The sequence below is a fragment of the Pinus tabuliformis genome, chromosome J (genome assembly GCF_031772625.1).
Source record: "Pinus tabuliformis cultivar Carrire ecotype Pingquan chromosome J, CPIR1, whole genome shotgun sequence".
In the NCBI taxonomy this organism is placed as follows: Eukaryota; Viridiplantae; Streptophyta; class Pinopsida; order Pinales; family Pinaceae; genus Pinus; species Pinus tabuliformis.
This window is the reverse complement of record NC_142295.1, coordinates 838,149,119-838,171,510: the sequence shown is the minus strand read 5'-3', so window position 1 is coordinate 838,171,510 and position 22,392 is coordinate 838,149,119. Positions and strand designations below refer to the sequence as shown.

Sequence of the window (22,392 nt, the reverse complement as noted above, 5' to 3'; positions counted from 1 at the left end):
AAATACTTGGAAGTTTCTTACTTGGTTGTATCTTTAGGACTTTATAGTAGAGTGTTATTTTCCCTTTGTATTTAGTTGGCTTTAGGTGGATTTTTTCTTGTCACTTTTGGAGCTTTGATTCTGAGTGACTAACCAACCACTCCACTGGTCTTGAAGGGCTTTTGATCTTTCTCTTGAAATTGTAGAGTTTCCTTCTTAAGGGAAAAAGTTTGATTGTGCATCTCTCTTCCTTGAAAATTCATTTGAACGATCCTGTAAGGGAAGCGTATGCATATAAGTTGGGTATGGCCAATATTCTTATGGAGACCAACCACGTGGCCCCTTCGAAAGTGGATCCTTGTGATTTTTCATTCTTTGAAAATGTTGATACCCCCTTGGTGCCCACTTTGAATATTCTTGGATCGAATGTCGAATTACCAGTTTAGTTGTGATCCACTCTGAATATTCCAAATGTTATTGAAGCTTCTCAAATGAACGCTTTATTTCAAGAGCATAAAATGGGTGTTAATTGTTTATCTCTTCACCAGAGAAATATAGGCTTCGTCTTTCTCCTCCATATTGTAATAATAAATCTAAAAGGAATAGAAATAGGAGGAATAAGAAGAAGAATATCTCTCTCCATGAATCATCACCAACCTCTATTATTCATGTTGGAGATGAGCCTTTAGCCACTGTAAGTCATGTGGGGGGCGTAAGTCTAGTCACTACAATTCATACTAGCGATCAGGAAAATCTTGAAGTTTCAAAACATTGGCGAATCTCACTAATCCATAATATGAGATCAAATTTATAATGATTTTATATATAGTCTCTATATAATGTTGGCGATTTTTAAGGTACTAAAATTTAGGCGAATCGTCTTTTATAAAATTGCGAATATTTTTTGTCGACAAATCATGTTAGCCCACTGTTAGCGCTAGCGATAGGTCACCTACCTCTATGAGTCATGTTGTTGATGACTCACTTGCTTCTGTGAGTCGGGTTGGGTGCACAAGTCCTATCTCTCTTGGGAAAGAGTCACTAACCTCTGCAAGTCATGTTGGAGACCCTCCACCAACCACTGCTAGTCATGTTGGAGGCATTGAGGTTGATCAGAAACCTATGAGTAGAATATTTAAACCGTTCCTATGTAAGATATGTAAGGGATATCATCTTACTCATTTGTGCCCTAATCTTTCATTGGTACAAAGGTTTTGGTTTGAGTTTGAAGGTTCTTCCACTCTTGAATTTGTTATGGTTTCTCAACAATATAATCAACCATTGGTTGATGAAGCGGTCGAGATACTACAATCTTTGGTCGACCACACTCCTCTTTAGGGGGTGCAGTGCCTAAAAATATAGTGTCCTTCATTTATAGTTCATAATCTTCTGGTTTAGGGGGCATGTCAATCTCTTTGAGTGTACCCCCTCCAAGTTCTAGGAATGTTTCTTTTTATTGGGATGATCTTGTTGAGCCTCATCTTCCTTCTGCTATACCTTTCCAAATAAAGATTAGAGTTAATGAAACAAATGCATATCGATGTATGATGGATGAAGGATCGTCTACAAGTATTATATCCTCCTCGACTTGGAAAGATGTGGGTTCTCCAAAGTTGTTGGCGTTGATAGTTAGTTTTTAGCCTATGATAGAATACCTGGTGAATATATAGTTGTTCTTCCTCAATTTCTTACTACTTTTGGTGGGAAGATTGTCTTAATCTATATGGTGGTGTTTGATCATCCTTTAGACTTTAATATGCTACTTGGGCATGATTATGTCTATGTTATGAATGTTGTGGTGTCTTCATTTTATTTTCTTCATAATGGAAGTATTGTCACGATTTATAAGCTTGCATATGATAATCACCATCCTAATTTGAACTTAGTTCAGAATACCCCTTGGTATGTTCCAAGTGTTCAAGTAGAATTTTCCCTACCACGTGTGAACTATGTGGCATTATATCCTCAATGCTTAATTGCTTCTGAGAAGGATCCTTTAAATCATTTTTTTCCTTCTCGGGACTTGGTCCCAGTAGTTGATCGGGTGATTTCTCCTATGGGGGCATGGGACCCCTTACTTCCATCTTTTGATCATTTTATTTCTCATCATTTCTTGGATGTTGAGTTGCCTTCACGGGAAGAGCTTTTTGAAGCCATGAGTTTTAGCTACCAAAGGAGTCATTGGCTTGATTCCTACAAGGGTCTTGTGCTGAAGAACTATTATATGTAAGTTTCAAGTCTGCGTGGTTCCCTGTACCATATTATATATATAAGGTATGAATTTTCAAGTTTTGTATTCTATAACACAAGTTTTTATCTTAAGTTTATATATTAGATGTATTAACTTCTTACCTAGTGTTCCTAATTATGTCTACATAACTTTGAAGGCTTCTCCTTTAGGTATTTTCTTGGTTGATCTGCTCTGATAGGTATTGGTTCTCAAAAATGGCATATAGGTTAGGATCTCCACCTGCATTTTGCATTATCAGTTTCCTTTTTTGTTTTGGCCTTAGGACCGACCCCACCAAGATGTGACATAGAACCTTCTCACTTTTTAGAAGAGTCATAACTTGTGTGGTAGGAGCTTGCCTTATCATGGGCACCCTAGATAGTACCTTGTTGTCACTTGGAACCCATGTTGAATGTTTGTTCTTAGGCTCGAGAGTCATCTTTAGTCCTGTCGTGACTTCACGTTGAAGTTGCATTCTTCTTTTTCTCTGCTTCTATTTTGACTTTATATCCTAGAAGCTCCCATGTGTTGAGTTGTACTATTTCATTACATATTGACCACTTGTACCTCTTTTGGCCTTAATCTGGCTTCATTTGGACACGTGTTTAAGCCACTTTTGACCATGAATTTTTTTCAAGTTCAAACCATGCATTCATTAGTCTTTGTGACAACACCATTTTTTCGTGGAGATAACATCCCTAAGTGTTAATGACCAACATTTGCCACCTTGCATTGAGCATAGGAATGTTCCAGTCATAGTATCTAGTGTACTTTCCCTTGACACTCATTCTATCACTTTCAGACTTTAAATATGAAAAAAAAAAAATATTCCAAAAAAAATGAGGGAATGGGACCATTTCTTCATTATTTGATGGAAACAAGAGTCAGTCATGTCTCCCTTGAAAAAATCACTTAAAATGAGTCTCTCCTCCATCGATATGGGACTTAGTTTAACTTTAGGAAGCCATAACGTTGTTTTTGAGTCATTGCGCCACTGGTTGGTTATCTCTTCCAATCATATGGAGCATTTGTTAATGCCTCTTGCATTGCAAACTTATAAAAAGTTATTTTATGTTTCCATAGAGTCACGTCAAGTTGTGCTTTTTTTCAAGGGAATTAAAGCTATTGTTGGCCATGTTGCGGTGTCTCTTGACTCATTTATGTCAGGCATACCCAGTTTGTCAATTTATTCTCAGTATCACATCAGTGACATGGTCCTTCACTCGTGTTGGTTAAGAAGGTCCCCATTGACTTCTTACTGGCATGTCTTCTCTTATCAACTCTCAGAAATTACTCTGAGAGAGGACCTATATTTGCACCCTGGCCCTATCTACATCATTGATAGGTGACCTTGTGCTCAACATCAATCAGCATTATGGGTCTTTGACTGATTGGTTTCCCTTGTGTTCGATGTCATGTTACATTATCACACATTGGGATTCATGCAGTACCTGGGTTTCCATTTGACCCTATTAGTGGATTCCTCACCTCTATGTCAACTTTCATTATTGGTTAGTTCAGAGGATTTCTATTGTGTGCTAACTACATGTTTAGTCAATTTAACGTTCTTAAATTGCTTACATAAATTATCGACCGAAGTTGGTAAACTTGTGAAGTGCAAGTGCACTATATATGCTAGAAGCCTTTTTGAGTTTATTAAAATGATTATTGTGTTTGTTTTAAGGATTTTTTGTATTCTTATGTTCCTAATGAAATTGAATATATAAAATTAAATTCCTATAGTCAACTCTTGAAAAGAAGAGTAAACCAAGCTATCATAATCTTATTTAACTAACTATCGTTAGTTTCAAAATAATTACCATGCAATGTGATGGAAAAGAAAAACTACTTGGTAAAATCTACGAAAGCTTCTTTTAAGATAAATTGTGTTTTTGAAAAGAACTAAAAATAAAGTTATTCTAAAATCTATGAATAAACTACTTATGTTCTAGAAAGACAATTATTTCTGCTCTAAAAAAGAATCACTTCTATTCTAGAATGAATTTATAAAGCATCCTATGTTAAAATATCCATACTGTAATTAACAATTCAATTTTGAAATGATAAAGCAAAAACAGAAGGAATGTGATCTAATCAAATGTATTTGCTATGAAAAGAAGAAGATTATATACATGGTTCTATTTTAGAAAGCATATAAATGATTGAAATTGGTAGATAACAAACGAAATACTGTAAACAAATGACTACAAAGAAACTGAAGCTATGATAATGAAATTCTGGAAATAATGAAAATGAAATGACTGAGCTAAACATAAAAGATTGAACCTCAACTGTCTGCAGGGGCCCTCCACAAAACAGTAGGTTTAGAACTTTAATTCAATAGCTAACTACACATGAGGTTGACGAAAATACTTCTTCAATTAAAAAGAACAGAGTTATAAAACTTCAAACAGTCATTCCAATATTACATACGCATCCTGATTTCTATTTACAAAGTTATATATATAGAATTTGTGCTCAACAGATTGAGACCTTTATGCCTTATAAAACTTAAAATAATCCTAGTTTAAATTCTAATCTATAACGGAGTAATAGCATTTCTCTGTGATTTTCTATTTGGAAATAAAATCATAGAGTCATGATCTATCTGAACTCTCATTGCTCTGTTTATCCATGTATTGATCTGCTCCTTTGACTGCGCCACGAGGTGATTTCCTTGATGATTTGGCTCAAGAGAATAGGATCAGATCCATGAGGAGATCAATCCTCATATGCCCATGTGCTTCTTTGCTTGGCTAGCATACTAGAATCCGGAAAACCATGGAGATAGCTGCGGAATCATGAAACAACTCCAGAACCATATTAGTTTTGTATCTATTGCAATCTTTTAACTTAATAATAAGACACTTTAATAAATATGAAAAATAAGACATATGAGTACATTACTGTTGGCTTAATGGGGCTTGACCTAGGTTCAGAGTTAATTAGCCAAACAAATCCCTACACTATTGGCCCTTTTGGCATCAGCCCGTGGAGAGCCGACTGAAGTCTCACCTGAAGAAGTATGGGGGGATGCTGGAACCAAGTTTCCGCACCCTTGAGATGTTTGAGGTGTCGATTTAGTCCAATTATTCCCACCTTCATGCAGGTCACTTTGTGTGCTATCCTAACCTGCAAGACCTTCACCATTTGTTATAATCGCATTCACACAGCCCTAACCAGGTGCTGAGGTGATTTCATGCTACTATGGCAGTGATTTGTGCTATTTCCCTCAATTATACCATAGATCTTACTTATCTTCTTACAAAGGTTATTTAACTTCGCATAAATAGATATTTGATCTTGCATTCACTTATTCAACATATTCATACATGTTCGCGCACCATATAAACAACAGAAATGTAATTTATACCCAATACATTCAATGCAAAAAATAGGAGATAAATACACAGGAATGATATAAAAGTTCTCTTCATTAATGCTTCAACAATTATAGATTCAACCTACCCTACGCACTTAGCTATAGGCACGAGGGCGTCACTGACAAACCAATACTATATCACGTGCATTCATATTGGGGCATTAAAAATGGAAAAGTCACAAAATAATATATTGGGGTTATAATGAGGGCCTAAAGGGTTTTAATATACCATACAACAATATATATATATCCTAAGGTATTTTTTATACAATTTTTTGGCCAAGCGAAGGGAAAAATATCGGGCTACATGCACGGGCGGAGGGAAAAATATCAGGCTACATCGTAGGGGCAGAGGGAAAGAGTTGGAAATGATTCATTTTGGAGTAGAGGTGGAGTCGAACCACTCTGCAACCACTTTACAACCCTAGGAAAAATATTGGGCTACAGGCACTCGACTCACACTCGGCTACACACAGGGGCAGAGGGAAAGAGTTGGAAATGATTCATTTTGGAGTTGAGGTGGAGTCGAACCACTCTCTAATCACTCTACAACCCTAGGAAAAATATCGGGCTACACGCACTCGGGTGGAGGGAAAGAGTTTGAACTAGACAGGTCCACTCCTCAAATCCTTGCCCTACCTCTTGCTTGTTCGAACCCGTGTCCAACTACCTTACTTCTATATAATGAACACATCAACTGTGTCATAGTAGTGGGCTTCTCCAACTATAGTGAGCACATGAGCGAGACCTCTATAAATTAATGTGTTCTGTCCACGTTCTGTCCAGCTACGGTAACCCTACCTTATTTTCACCCACCTAAAATTAATGTGTTATGTCCACGTTCTGTCCAGCTACGGTAACCTTCATGATCAAGGATTTAAAAAATGACGGGTTCTACAAACACCCAACACAAACAGAAGAAGAGGTGAGAAGTCGACTTGTGGAGTGAAATAAGAAGTATTAGTAGTTGATTCAAAGGAGTTGGCTTGTGGAGTGTAATAGGCGGTATTAGCAATTGATTCAGAGGAGTCAGCGAATCTCTATAATATACAGGTACATCCTTAAATAATTCTCTTGGCTCCTTCACAAACTTGCTGATAATTTCGACTTCTTTTAAGAAAAATTGATAACTTGAGACTTCAGAATTTTAGCTTCTTCAATTTGGATTTTGACTTTGCAAAAAATTCTCAAAACTTTCTTCATGTAGCTTGAACTTCAAAAATTTGGTAACCTTTGACAGTGGTCTCAAAATAGGACTGATGCCCAACATAGACCTTCAACTAATGCATAGGACTAGATTTTTTGGAGATTATCCTTCTAGGGCTTATGCACAAAACCATACACAAATTTCGAACTATAGACAAAGGGTTTTACTCCTTTATAGTATTGATATAGTTGCTAATAGGAGGGCCTTAAGTGCCTTGCAGAACTAGAACAATTCATTCTTAATAATTTCATCGATTAGTAATGTACATACCAAAGTCTGTGTAGATGTTCATAAATTCAGTGATTTGGAAGATTTAGACCTAGGGGGCACCTTTTTGTTTTTGCTCCAATGTGAAGAGGTGTGGCTTCTATTATGCTACTAGATAATTCCTTTGACTCTTCACAAATATGGTCCTTATGCCTTTGCTCTAATAAAGAATTTTTGCAGTCTTGATTGTAGAGATAAGAGGACTCTATTGATTTCTGCTTTTCATTATTCAAGACGTGGGGAAATTGGTGTACAAAATAGAAATACTTGTGTTCCTCTACAGCAACAAATTCATCATTGAGGATTTCATAACTTGTGTAATGTCGATACTCATTATCAGAAATGCCAATGTTTGGTGCAAAATCCTTATTTCTGTCATATTTGGAGCAAAGTCTCTCGTCCTCAGAGGGATATTCTATCCTCAATTCTTGTGACAAGTCTAGGGAGGTTATTCCAACACTTTTATAACATGACACGGTCTCAAAACCCTCATGACGGATGCTTGTGAAGGGCTCAGAACCAAACTTCCCCTCTTCATCGTGATCACCAGACATCGATGGTCCATGCAAGTAGTGTATAGGACTTGCCTCTACCCAACCCAAAATATATGGTCTGATGATTGATCCATACTAATGAGAGGATCATTATGAGTGTCCAGGCTTATGTTTTCATTATTATGATTATCATGTACATAAGCCATAAGAGAAGGGAGTGTTCTTGTTTTTATTTGTGAGCATAAATCCCATGCCAAATTCATCTCAAAATTGCTACTACTTTCTTCTTCTGTATCTGCAACATTGTTTCCTATGGGGCAGCCAAAAAAAACATCACCAACCTGATGCCAATCCTCACTAGAAAGAGTGACACATGTATCATTTGAAGGTGGTGTATTAATGCCATCACATTTTTCATGTTGGTACTCATTTATGTGTTAATCAATCACTTTAGATGCTAAAATGGCCCTCCTTCTTATCATTGTTTCTGCAAGGTTGTTCGTGTTACAAATATCTAGTGTTTTCGTATTCAAATTTTGAGCATAATCCCTCTTCCATAGATGCTCCACTTTCATCCCCAAAAATGTTATCATTTAATTCAAAAATACCAAGGAGGCCTTCCTCTTGTAGGGTTGTCAACAACTCTTGATATGTACCATCAAATTTCTGAACCTTGGGTGGCAATGCTTGAGGAAGATTTCAACTAGAGATTTGAGAGAATGTATGTTGTTTGGGCTACAAGAATGCTTCAGCTAGCCACCATGCCCTTGTCCTAAAGAAAGCATAAATAACCTTATCATGGAATCTTCATGTCTTTCCATCAATTCTCATATATGCTTCATAAATTCTAGGACATGTGGGGCAGTAGAAAAAGAGTTCCCCTCAAACTGTGGAAGCTCCTTGCTATAGCTAGGAGGACAAGTTTTTTGTGTGACAACCTATTATTCTATGATACATGGAAATAAAATATGCCCAGAAACTTAAGATGTGTATAAACTCATCACATGAAACTCCTATTCTATAATCTCTCATACTTCCATGAAAATTTCATTACAAAGGTGAAATATTTATAGTGTAACCTACAACTACCTTGAGTGATGTATAAGATATTCCTTTAATAAATTGTGGATGGAAACTTCAACCATAATTGCACCTAGAGAAGTGAGGTGATCTTACATCCTAGTTGGAAATCCCATAGAGAAGGAAACCACTTGTATCACTTTGAAATGAGATCTTCTAAATCATCAATATAAAGTTGAAAGAGTATGGGACCTGGGCGACAATGGACATCTTTGCTTTGACATGTATGGTTCTATGTATTCCATTTGTTTCTCTGCCTTGCTACTAAATAGTTTAGTATGTATGATTTATATATGCTAATTTTATTGGTTTTTGTGGGATGGTAGTGGCACACCAACTTGGGTTTTGCTCACAGACACCAACAAAGGGAGAATGTAAAGATAAGCAAGAGAAAATCATAGTTTCTAGAGAATTTACATAGCATAGGTCCAAGGAGATAACATTGTCCCAATAGTTGAAACAACAACACTCAACAGCCAAGAGAAATATGCTCACCCAGACAGAGAGAATAGTAGCCATTTTGTTGAACACCAACATTATGAACCCTGGGCTAGAGGAACATCACAATCAGTTTCTTTTGATTTTCCCGTAGAAGTTTGTTTGAGCTTTAGTTCTAGTCACAATCATCATTTTCAGCAGTAGATGCATTGTCCTGCTCTACCATCGTCTGGGTCTAGAATTTTTCCCCTAATTAGGTCTATTTTTCTGTAGAGGAATATACCAGGCTCTCTTTATGATTCACCTTCATCCTCCTCTATCTCAAGGGAAGCTATTGCATCTAATCAATCTCCTATTGGTGACTGTGTTGGGAGCTCTATGGGATCTCTTTGCATGAGCCATTTTCATTAGCACTGTCTATGGAAGGTATTGTAGCAAACTTCACTACCCAATAGAAAGACATTACCATTTGATCCTTCCACCTATTTTATTTTCTTAATTCTTTGGAAACTATTTGGTTGGAATTTACTCTTCATATCACTTTTCCTCTCATTGCCTAAAATCTCAACAATTTTATCCCAGGGAAGCCTCCCTTGAGTAGGAGAGAGGCAGCTTAAAGTGTAAAGGAGAGAGGGTTAGGTGATAGTGGTCTCCCTCTTAGTTACATGAAATATTTTCTTGATCTTTAGGACTTTATGACAAACAATGAGGGTTTATGTGATAAAAATATCTAATGAAAGTGTTTCAACAATGCAATTTTGGGGCGATCTATTTTATTTTTAGATAATTGTATCAATGTAAATAATTCTGCCTCGCTGAGCACTTTTAACATATGTATGGTGATTGGTTTAGCACCCATTCATTATTCATTGATTTCAAACCCTAAGTATATGATGTCAAATGAGGACTCTTTTCAACCCTTGACAGCTCTCTCCAAGCCTTTACTTCTAAGATAAGTCTCTATCCTTGCTAGAATTCTAGTACCTGTAATGACTGCTAGAAATAATTTGCTGGAATTTTAATAAATCCTCTCTCATGGATTTTTAAATATTTCTCTGATACTTTAGATTTATAGGTAGTCTGATCAATTATAGGTCTTTAATTCTCGCTTTTGCTGCGCCACTCTGATTCCTTTAATAGGTCAGAGTTAACCTCTAATTCCTTGTGCTATGTTTCTAGCTGTAGGGTGAAATTCATAGCACAATTATTATATTTAGTTCAAGATTTAGACTTAAATTATGTTTAAAATATTATTGTGACATCGACTTTAAATACTCTTATATGTCATATACTTATACTTATTCCTAGAGTATATTTAACTATTGGATACTATCTACTTACATGTTTCAGCTCTCTTTTTTCACTCTCACACACCATAAAAGAAAACAGGTTTGAAACCTAATATTTAAACATTATGGAAAATTTACATTATTCATCTGCAAGGAATATGAAAAGTTATAAATGAACTTGAATAGTCTTTGTGAATCCCAAAGGCCTCTTAAAAAAATTAAACTCAAAAAATAAAAGTCACATAATATTATATTATATTTGAATCTCTATATCTGGTTAAGACTTATCCTTCCATTTATGCCCGCCTGACACTTTTCTTATCCAGCATAATCTCAAGGACTCTATAAAAATTAAACATTTTGTAGAGTCCAATAACAAAGCAACAACTGAATGTCTTTAATATAAAATTTCAGGCACATTTATCTCATACACCTTCACTTTTGAACTTTGAAAATGGTGGAGGCTCTGTCACAGGTTTTTGATTTTCCAGACTATTTGATTGAAGAGATGTTGATATGTGTACCAGCAGAATATATCTGGAAACTAGGCACCGTCCACGAGGAATGGAACAAAACTCCATGGTTGATCGCAGGTGATTTGGACAACAATCGGGATTGTTGGGCATACTCCACCCACTCAGGAAAATGGCAGAGCACCCCTCTATCCCTTCCCTTCATGAAATTTTATCAATAATATGCAAAGCAAATTCCTACTCCCTTTAGTTACTTGGCATCAACCACAGGCTTGTTCTTGTTTCAAAGAAATGTCATCCGCTCCAAATATAGTTTTAAATATTGGATAAGGCATTTATCTTAGCAAGTGTAGATTTGAAATATTTGAGAACTTTCAATTACACCATCAAATTTTCAAAAATTATTTTTTCTTGATACAAATTCTGAAATATGTCAAAAATGTTCAGTACACCATAGGAGTTAAACTTCCTCCAAATAGTTCTTTGAACATCATGGCTGGCTAAGACTTGGTTTCCATAGGAGCTACAATAATTTTCCCCATAGGAGCTGTCCAAAGTGGAATTTGGCCCTAGTTGTCAATTTTACTAGGTATGTACATGGTTGAAACAATTTCAAGATGCACAGATGTTTGGCCTATCTAACTTAATAATGGGCATTTTTAGAAAGGCATTTGAAATTGTGGTTACAAATCATGTTAATATTATGAATTAAAAATAGTTGTACAATGTTTTTCCGAGTTCTGGTGCAACAATAAAGCAGCTCTCAAATTTGTTTTAGTAATATGTTTTATTTCTGGTTTCAGTTCCATTTGAGGAACCCACCGATAGTACATTTTGAATCAAAGTGTTTCATCCAAATAGTAATATTTCTTCATTTTTTTGGAGCTTTGAATTGAAATTTCATACATTTCTTCCTTGCTCTTTTTTTATAATAACCAATATGCTTGTGGAATTTTACTTACTTTTTCATTTATTTATGTGCAAAAATAGATGGAGTTGTTTAATAAAATTACTACCGGTGAAGAAAATTCTATCATTGGCGTGGTCAAGTGTCGAGAAGGTTGTACATTTGTTGAAATTCATGATGAAATTGTGGATGATGAAATCGTTGGATACCCTTTTGATTTTATCTAGGATGGAACAGGTTTAAATCCAAAGCAAGAGAAAAAATGGAAAGTTTGTACAACACTTGTAGGCATCAAGAGGAAACTAGGCACATTTGATGTGGAAGAATAGTGTTGAAATGTAGTGAAAACAATACCAATCTTTGAAAAGATTGAAGTGAATGTGGAGGTACCTATGCATAAACAACCAAGAGTTGAAAATATATCTTTGTCAGTGGAAAAAGCCATATTTGTTGATCTTAGTGTATTGGGATCTTGGGAAAAAAAAGTTAAAGTTTAATGGAAGAGTTTGTCAATGAGAAAATTACTCTCAAAGTATATTCAGAAAAGGGAGAATCTAAAATAAAGATCCATTGTGAAATTTGTGGCATTGATTATGGAACAGGTGATGTATCCTTGGCAGCATGAACAACACGCAACTTCAAAAACCATCATATGAAAACAGGGGCCCATCAACAATGCCTATCAATGCCAAGTGGTAGTGAAATTCCTTCATGTAACGAAGTACAACAGACAGTGATGGTTGGAGATCAATTTCATATTGATCAAGCAATCAAACTTCTAGATGATTTCAACAAGACACAAGAGCCTAATTTGTTCAAGGTGGTGGAAGAAACACTTGCAGACTATAAGGACATGAAAAAAGTGAGAGTGGAATGTACACGATGCAATAAATGGTTTTGTTTAGTGCCGACAAGTGGTAATATTGCCAGTTCTCTAAATGAACACATGAAATCAATGAAGCACATTGCTACTACTACAAATGAGGGTTCACATGAGGAGATTGGGTTGAGTGGCACAGTTGGGAGAGCCAAAAAGCCTACCAATGATAAGTCCCAACAAAGTTTGACTAGGTTCTTGGTCCCATTATCACCATCAGTATTACATAGGGGTTCTACAAGTGCAGATCCTTCTACTTCAAGTATGCTAATTAACAACTTAGACTAAACTTGAATATGAATTTGTATATTATTTTATTTATATTACTTCAAATTTATTTGTTTGTTGTCATCTTATTACAGCTCAATTATCTCCCTTGTTACTACAATGTTGGGGGTATTGGTATCCTTATATTGATAGAAATGGGGAGAGATTGGAAACAAAGGTCCTAATGGATGATCAAAGGGGTGGAAAATTATGGGCCATAGAGAAGCATACCAAGATCATGTTATGTTATGAGGGTATTGAATGTCGTATTGATGGTACATATAGGCATATTCATTTCTAGAGGGATTCTGAAACAGGGATCCCATTTGATTCATTAACATGCAAATTTTGTAAGTTGGTTCCAGAATGTGATGACTTCAGGATGCGATTATATCATGAATCAATGTGCACCAATAAAAGAAGTGAACGAGATACAGGAAATGGTAGAATCCTCGACTATTTGACTCACAATGAATTGAAGAATGTTGCAAGGGTTACAAATGCTAATCATAGATCAACAATGCGATATCTTTGGTGGGAGAGGACAAAGGTTGCTACACTCTCTATTAGAATGAGATCCTAAACGAAAAGTTGTTTGAATCAACAGAGAGGAAGGATGTCTTTAGGTTTTGCAAGGATGTGTGTGAGGCACATAAGCAAGGAAAATTACAAGGTAAAGATGCAGTTTGGGAATTTGTCAAGGATATTTTTCATAACTTGATGCATGCAAAAGCAGGGAGAAGGTATAGTACATCCACAAAATCCCTTTATGAGATGATCAAGTTATGGGGAGGCCCTAGATTACATAGCTTTATTAGCTTGAATCTAGATGGTCCTTCAATATCTACGACTTTAAGGCAAGTTAGAAATTCATTAGCATATATCCCAGGGGAGCACAAGCATATTTTTGAGGTGGTCGGAAAAGTTTATGCTTCTTATAAAGCCAAGCATGGTATAGATGGCCCAATTCTTGTGTTGCTTGCTGAAGATGAAACAGTTGTGAAAAAATATGTTAGGTGGGTAGAAAAAAGTGATACACTGGTGGGGTTTTGTGGTATGAAAGAAGAACATCAATGCTAATCACATTTCTTGGTGAGAGTTGGTGATGGAGCTGCAAGCTATGAGATTATAACAGATTCTTTTAAGAACAATGTTATTGACCATTACGCACGTGTTATTATTGCAAACCCTTTACATGAAAGGCTTCCTCGTTTGGTTGTGGTTGTTCATCCAACATGCAATAGGTTCAATGCAAATTTTGTTTATCAACAATGGGAAAAGGTAGAATCTATGTGGAAGAAGAAGACAACTTATGTTGAAGGATTATTCTTCAACATCAGGTCTTTGATATCAAATTCCTTGGGAAGGTGGAGGCTAACCGAGTTGTACAATGGTTGCAATGTAACAGGATTGCATGACCAATATTACATCCACAACGGCAAAAAGATAGTGAATCGTTTGTTTAGCGGTCGACGAGAATTGGTTTTAGGAAATGATTACATAAGTTTTGGTCATGTCAGAATGGTTTATCACACTTTTAAAGTGGATGATCACAAGCTTAAGGGTGAAGATATAGAGAGGATGGCTCGACAAAATTGGTGATCCGCACAACGCATTGCTTCAAGGCATGTTCAGAGGTGTTTGAAAGAGTTGATAAGTACACCAAGTGGAAAGTTAGAGAGGATACTAGCTATAGAGACTTATCTAATGATTGTTGCTGACTACATTGACATCTTTATGTCTCATAGTTTGAGCCTTTGGGAAAGGGTGCAAAATGCTTCACGAGTTCATCATTTCTTCACATTATGGTTATGTTGGGTACAAAAACAATCTCATATTAATGTTAACATAAATTTCATCAGCAGAGAAGCATATTAAGATGTGAAAATTTCTTGCAATTTTGCAGTTTTTTTAATGAGATTGTTTTGATATCATTACTCTAACTTTCCACGTGTTTTGCACTTGACTGGGTCAGATGTATGTGAGAAATTCTTTAGTAAAGTTGGTGGGATGGTTGGAGTGGAGAGGGCCTATGATTTCACTGACTTGCTTCATGTTGTTGGAACCCTTAATAGAGTTGCTGAAGAAGAATCAAATCCCCAAGGGCTTCATTTTAATAAATCTCATAAGAAGCAAGAAAGCATTTGGAATAGATTGCACCAAGAAACAATACAAAACATTGATATATTGTTGCAATATGATTCAATATCCACAGATGCTAAAATTGTAGAAGCCCTTAAGATTGGATTGAAGGATGCACAAGACATTTTATCAACTCTTGGAATGCAACTAGAAAATTACACTCAATCTTCTTGGTGGGTTAAACCATGGACAGAGGAACAAAATTATCCAACATTCCAAATTGTGGATGAAGTAGTTGATGCTTCTCCACCGAGTTGTTCCAACTCTATATTCCAATCTTCATCATCATTGGTACAGAATGAAAGTGAATTGCAAATAATGGAAAGTGAGTGGCGACACGAGTTGGATGAAATTTTAGATTCCATTGATGAAAATGGAAGCAAAACGATAAAGCCAGTCGTGGATCTTGATGGTAAGGATATGTTTAAAGCATGTTTGGTTAGTCAGTTGAATGGAAATCCGACATTATCGAAAGATAGGTTGACAAAAGTGAGAAATGGGGTCTACTTTAGGTGAGATGGGAAGGCTCCACAAAAGGGTGTTTCAATTGGCTTTGGAATTGGATCAGATTGTGGGGTGTTGTTTGAAAGAAACTCAATTCCCCCCACTGAACGTACTGCAAGAAAAGGAGTTCCTCGATGTACAAAACAAGGTGTTTCTTGTGGAACGTGGTACATTGGAAGGGTTCAAAGAATAAGGAAGAAATATGGTAATAAGGTGTTTGATTACCATAATGACATTGACCTTTTGGATAGATTAGAAGGCATCGAGCTTCAATTATGTTGGTATAGTATAATAAAGGGGCAATGCATGTATAAGTATGATTTGATAGATCATTCATTTTTACAACTTGAATCTGTTATAGCAACCGTAAACTTATCATACAATGCTAGGAATGATATATACAAATTAGAAGAATGTGATTACAAAGTTTTTTCAGATTTTGTGAAAGATCTGAACAAGGTAGATTTTCAAAACATTCTACTTTCTCTTTCCTTATGTATTTCCATATGTTGGATCATTTATAAATAATTATTGGTTGTATTTTTGTTGATTTGTTCGTATGAATCTGATGTTAATTTTGTACTTTTTGGTTTTAGGTCTAGTGAATAGTTCAAATGGTGAATGTTTGGGACGTGATTCGGGATAACTCAACCTTTTTTTTCTACCTACTTTTTGGTGTAAGTTTCTTTCACTAGTCATTCATCCTTTTGTAGTTGTGTTTCATTCAAATGTTAATTTGGTCCCTCTGAAGTTGGTCCATTTAATCATGAAAAACAAGAAGAGGTGGTTCCTTTTTCATGAATATGTTTTGTGGATAAGTATGTGGTTCTTCTCACTAATGTTAACATTTTCCTTGAATTTTTAGATTAATGGTTCGCTTGCTAGAAAGGATATCAAGGATCTGATGGCACGAGCTTCAGTCATGATGGTTTTTGCTCACTCAAGTCAACAAATTTACACCATAGCAACGTCTAGCACATGAAGTGCATTTTATTTTGAATGTTTATGTGGTAGTTGGCTTTCCTATTTTTTAAATTGGACATATAAATCAGAGTCTGTAGTTCAAATGTGCCATCAGAGTCTTTTTGGAAGTATTTATGTTTTGTCCATCCGCATGGGGTCTACAACAGTTAAATTGCATTTGGTTATTATTGTCAATTGAGTCCTCAATCATATTTTGGGCATTTCCTTTCAGTGCTTTCACTAAACGACATTAACATTAATTACTATCTGTAAAGGATTTTGGACATGTGATGGTAGTTTGTTTTTAAATTATTTGCAACTTTATTGAGATATGTGCTTCTGGTAGATTGTTTGGGTGATGGCACTTTGCTTTCTTATTTTTGCCTACATTGATATACATGTGTTTGATGGGCCTTGCAATGTGTGCGTATGATCCAAGGGCTATTTTAAGGTGAATGGTATCTGATTTTTTGCAACTTTTGGATTGACAAGAATTTGATAGGGTGAATGGTATGCAAATTTTAATTGATTTTATTTTTCCAAAGAAAGAATGCATACGTTTCTATTTCATGGTTTGGAAAAGGAAAATACATAGAAAAGTGCTTATAGCATGACATATCACCTCCAAAAAGGAAAATAAGGCCACTTGGTGGCCACTTTTCACAAACTTTCATATAGAATATACCTATGATCTCTCCCGAGAACATAACTAGAAGAAAAAAATATGCGTTGTTGAGTGAGGCAGGTTGTCAATGGGAGGTGATGTAGAGCTAGTTCCCAGTTTTCTGTTGCTTATTGGTCTCTCCATTATCCCAGAATCTCCAAGATGGCTGGTAAGATTTTAGAATTCTTGAATTTATGTTTAAGGTTAGGATCACGCTCAGTTATGGCTTCCTTATCAGTTTTGGAGGGGTTTGATTGTTCAATAGTTACTGAATTCTTTGTGTTTGTATTTTCAACAAACCAAAATTGGAATCGAAAATAGGGTGGCGAATCCGAGTAGGCCCATGGCTAGCAAAGGTATTTTACAGTATTCTATTGTCCAAACCCCATACCAAAACCTAATATCAGCAAATATGTAGTACATCTTTATTAGTGTTTATATGAATACCAATGGCTCTATATGACTAGTGTAAAACAGAGATCGATTTGATAGAGGTTATATGCATGCTTTGTTATGTAGTGGTGACACGGGCCAAAACGAGGCCTAGAAGGGTTTTATCAGACATTGGGAACCTAGGGTGTCATGCTTCAAAACCCAAAAGGTGATGAGATCATGCTAGGGTAAGAAGGCTTTTTCATTCCTAGAATATATGTATTTTTTTTTTAAATTTGCAAAACCCTTATGTAGTACTCATGTTATATCAACACATAGTGGAAACTTCAGTCTTATAAAGAAGTTTTGATTGTGAGCTTAGCCTCTCTGGTCAAGAATTTTTCTCTAGCGATATGCTTATTCAGGCATTTTAAACCCTCTTTTGTCGGGGGCTGATGAAGAAAAATGTGTATGTGATGCTTTGGGTGTGTAATTCTATGTCCACAGGAAATATAGGAAGTAGAATCAGCTTGTTGATAAGAAAATGCCAAGGTAGATTCAACTTCCCAATATGATGCTCTGGTCTTTTGAAAACATTTTGGGGTTTTTACCAATTAGAGTTAACAATTAGAATTGGGTGTGTAGGAGGTTTGGTGTTGATGTCAAGAATACAAGTGCTACAACAAAGTCATCATCCATGGTATGTACATCATCCATGGTTGTATAAATTGTGTGTGATTAAACAACTGTCTGATTTATTTATCATATATCAATCCCCAGATGTTAGTATGCAGCATGAGGTGAATGATATGAGTTCACTACTATTGGGCTCTATACGTTGGCCTCTATTTCAAATCGGTAACTATGTGTGGATATATTGAGGTCAATAACAGGGCTCTTTGCTTGCCTGTTTAGTTGGGATGGTTTACATGTATTTATTTTACTTCCGTTGGTTTTTTTTTGCTTTCCCAACATTGATGAAGCAGATAATGAAAATCAACTTGATGTAGTTGAATATGTTCAAGACATTTACCATTTCTATTGGTATACAGAGGTATGCCCCTTTTGTCATGGGAGCCTTACAAACTGTTTTTGTTATATTCATAGGATAATCAAGGTTGATCCTTATATTCAGAATTGTCAACAAACTCTCAGCAAATATCCAGTATTCATGCTCAAACTGGGTTGTCTTCAACATACCCTTTAACAACTCGGCTCTAAATGCTCACTGATATGCAATGAGGCAAAAAGGGATGAGATGGATGTGAAACCATAGCTGTCATCTGAAACATTCCAGGGATCTGAGAATCTCAAAGAGAAATTATTCTTTTAAGAATGATACATTCCTCTAAAATGGGGGTTGTAATACTTCAATCAAGCATCTACAGAGGTTCGGCCCATCTCCTAGGATCATAAAAGATTTCAATATTTAAGTATATCTTCCTATATGCTGGAGATTTCTATACTGCAATTATGAATACTGGTTAGGGCACAAACACAGTTAGCTTCAAGTGTTGATGGTAATCTTGGTCACTGGTTAGGGCTATCAGCTTCAGTCCTCATTCTCCTCTCCCTCAATTACTGTGATTATCCATAGAAGACACCCAATCACTAATTTAAAGCTTGGTAGCTCCTCCTCAATGAATCTTGAAATAGTCCCAAACTACATGGAAGAATTTTGACCTGTCTGCACTCAAGCCTAGGCATATGCATCCTAGAGAGGACTTATACATGCCTTCATAGTATCATACCCACCAAATAGTTTTACCACAATCTACTGTAGCATCTCTATTCTTGCAGCCTGTAACAAAGATAAACCTCACCCAATAACACAGAAAAACATCCAACATGTATTCCTCTGACAGCGACTATATTCAACAGGAAATCTATACCCAAAATTAAGTGATATGCTTCCCAGACAGAACTCCTATCCTCCACACATGGAGCCACATACCTACAGCTCTTTCTCCCAAGAAAACTATAGAATGCAATTTTTAATAGTTTATTCCACCATATAAACTGATTTTTTTTCTTGGTGGCGTATATTCTTCTACCCATCTCCTTTCTTACGTGTGAGTCATATCCATCCATGATAAGTATTCCTAATAACCCTGCACATTTCTCTTGTACCCTGCATTTTTTAACTTGTATTGGATGTGTGATGTGGAATGTGAGACAAGTAGTAAAACTGTGTTGGGATTTCCAATTTATGGCCAAAATTTATTTGAATTGTGAAAAATTAAGTCATGCAATAATTGCTCAACAGAGTCCTGAAATATATTATCACACTGTTTGGTATGGAGTCATGAAATATATTATCACAATGTTTGGTATAGAGAGAATTTTATTTTGTTTCAAGTATAGCCAAGTTACTATGCTTAAGTTTCCTGCTAGGTGTAGAAGAATCACACAAATTTTCTTGCTTACCATCTATAAATATATTGGTGTGTCTTCCACCAAAGAGATTTAATCCCTATAGCAGTCACGTAAATTTTCTTACAATCCATTGTAATATTGTCACACAATAATACCTCATGGAGTCACACAATATATTGTTTGGTATAAGATGAAAAAATTTCTATTAGCAATAGCCGAGTTACTGTGTTCAGGCTTCCTGTTAAGTATAGCTGAGTTAGGCAAATCTCAATGGCCAGTCGTGGTTGTCCATATTCGATTCCACAAGGCAATTCATTCTTGCCATCATATCATGAGTGAATTATTAGTTTCTTTGACTTTTCTTGATATCAAAACATTGTTTATGATGTAAAGAATACTAAATCTTACATTTTTTAACTTGTATTGGATGTGTGACTGCAAGGTATTTTTTCACAAAAATCTTCCACCCTAATATTGCAAGCAATGGAGAGATATGTGTCAATACTCTGAAGAAGGATTGGAATCTAACCCTTGGACTGTAACACATTCTTCTTGTATGTGTTCAACCACTTATCAATTTATCTTATTTATGGGTACGATGTGATTATGTTACAAGAGATACAGTGTGCTTATGTTATAAACAAAATATATTTATATGGTTTTATTTTGCAGGCTCTATACAAGCATTCATGCTTTGAAGCCCAAATTGAAGAGTAAAGTGGCAATTTCAGAGTTTATTGCTTTAAATGAAGGCCAAATAAATACCCTCGTGACCTCTCCTACCCCACTTCTACCATTCCAAACAAATATGAGAATAATATTCAAGATCCAAGCATAAATGTTGCTTCAACAGAAGCTATAGGAGTTGGTGCATCAACATATCACAAGAAGAAGGATCTAGCTTCTACCAGAGTGCACATTGATAAGAAAAAGTTGGATTCAATTTAGGAGGGCATGGTAGATTCTGAATTGTATGATATGTACTTTTTAACTATAACAAATGGATATTCTAACACGAGGCTTTTTAATGTGTCTTAACAGTGGTATTAGGTTTTTCACAATAGTCATAGGTTTTCTCTAGTGCTTTTACAAAGCTTTTTTTAACCAGTGCTTAACAAGCTAACTTGGCTCTAGGTCTATGGAGTTGTTTCATAGATTCAATTTATTCTAGCATGATGATATGCAGGTGTTTGTTGTAGCATGGTTTCTTTTGGACTATAGAGGCCATCTACAACCTCTTTGTTGATGCATTTCTAGTTGAAATATGGATTGCAGTCAATGTTATTTTAGTTATATGCACCTTTACTTGTTATATATATGAGAAACTTTGCATATTTGTGTATAATAGTTTAGATTCATATTGATGTACATGAATATTTACAATTTTTTTGAAAAAAATGAATATTTATGTAATTTTTGGTTCACTAGTCTTTTGGTTTGGTTTTTCTCTGATTATCAGTTTTCGGGTCAACTGGTTTGATGACTGGTCCAATTCTGATAACATTGGTTCATTGTCCATTGATCATTTTCAGTTTTAACTTTTGAGTCTTGATTTTTGATACTAATGACCTTAGACCAAGTCTTTGACTCATCACCTTTTACTATTTCTGAGTTTGAGTAATTTCAATTTACTAGTCTATTTCTGGGGTTATCTAAGTTGTGAATGGCAGAGCATGAATCAAAGCTAGAAACTGCAGGTCGGCTTGAATTAGATTGAAATGTTGAGAATGTGGGGATGTCTAAATCCTCACACATGATGCATTCAAATGAAGGCTTTGAGGAGTTTGCAGAGCAAGGGACCCATACAAGGTCACTTCCAGTGTCCATGAACACTTCCAGTCTCTGCGGCGAGGTGCCCAACATTAATGGCATTATGTAATCACTCCCTGCTCTCAGAGGCAATGAGAAGTTCGTTGAATGCTTCTTATGCCCATGTTTGTTTCTTCTCAGAGAATGAAACCTATTAGAGCTTCTTTCACTCGAAACCCTTAGCAATGCAAAAGAATTCATGACCTTCATGTTCCCAAAGCCTCTGTGCTTCAGACCCACCACCAAATCACCTCCATTCTCCTCCAAAACACAGGATGACTCCCTCCAAATATGGCTCAAACATAACCAAACCAACAGAATCTGAACTAAATAATATGAACCCATGTCCCAAAATTAGAAAAACAGTCCAAATAATCAAATGGGCACTCCCCAGATGTGATGAACCTCCTCTTGCTATTCTATGGCCTCAGAATCTCAAAGCCTTGTTCTATGGCCTCAAAATCTCAAAGTATTTTCTAGCCAACCTTCCAATGATAAATGGATAGTGTTGACTGGATTAATTAATGGAGGTGATAGAACATTGAAGTCCACTTAAAATGCAGAAGGGGCCAAAAGCTTAAAACTAGTCCTTAGGGGCCGCTCTCAACAGCACACAGACAGACCCAATTCACCTAAAAGGGACTCATAGATATTAGAATTTGACTAGGAGTC

General features: G+C 35.9%; 1 protein-coding gene across 1 annotated transcript; it reads right to left on the bottom strand.

The window, feature by feature from the left end:
- Positions 1-21,534: 21,534 nt before the first annotated feature.
- LOC149229316 (aspartic proteinase nepenthesin-1-like) lies at positions 21,535-22,065 on the bottom strand. Its single transcript, XM_089381005.1, has one exon. It carries the CDS (start codon positions 22,063-22,065, stop codon positions 21,535-21,537), a length of 531 nt encoding a protein of 176 aa, XP_089237131.1.
- Positions 22,066-22,392: the final 327 nt, after the last annotated feature.

Coding starts and splice junctions, on each gene's coding strand:
- LOC149229316 (XM_089381005.1), bottom strand. CDS start 22,065: ATGGGTTCATATTATTTAGTTCAGATTCTGTTGGTTTGGTTATGTTTG.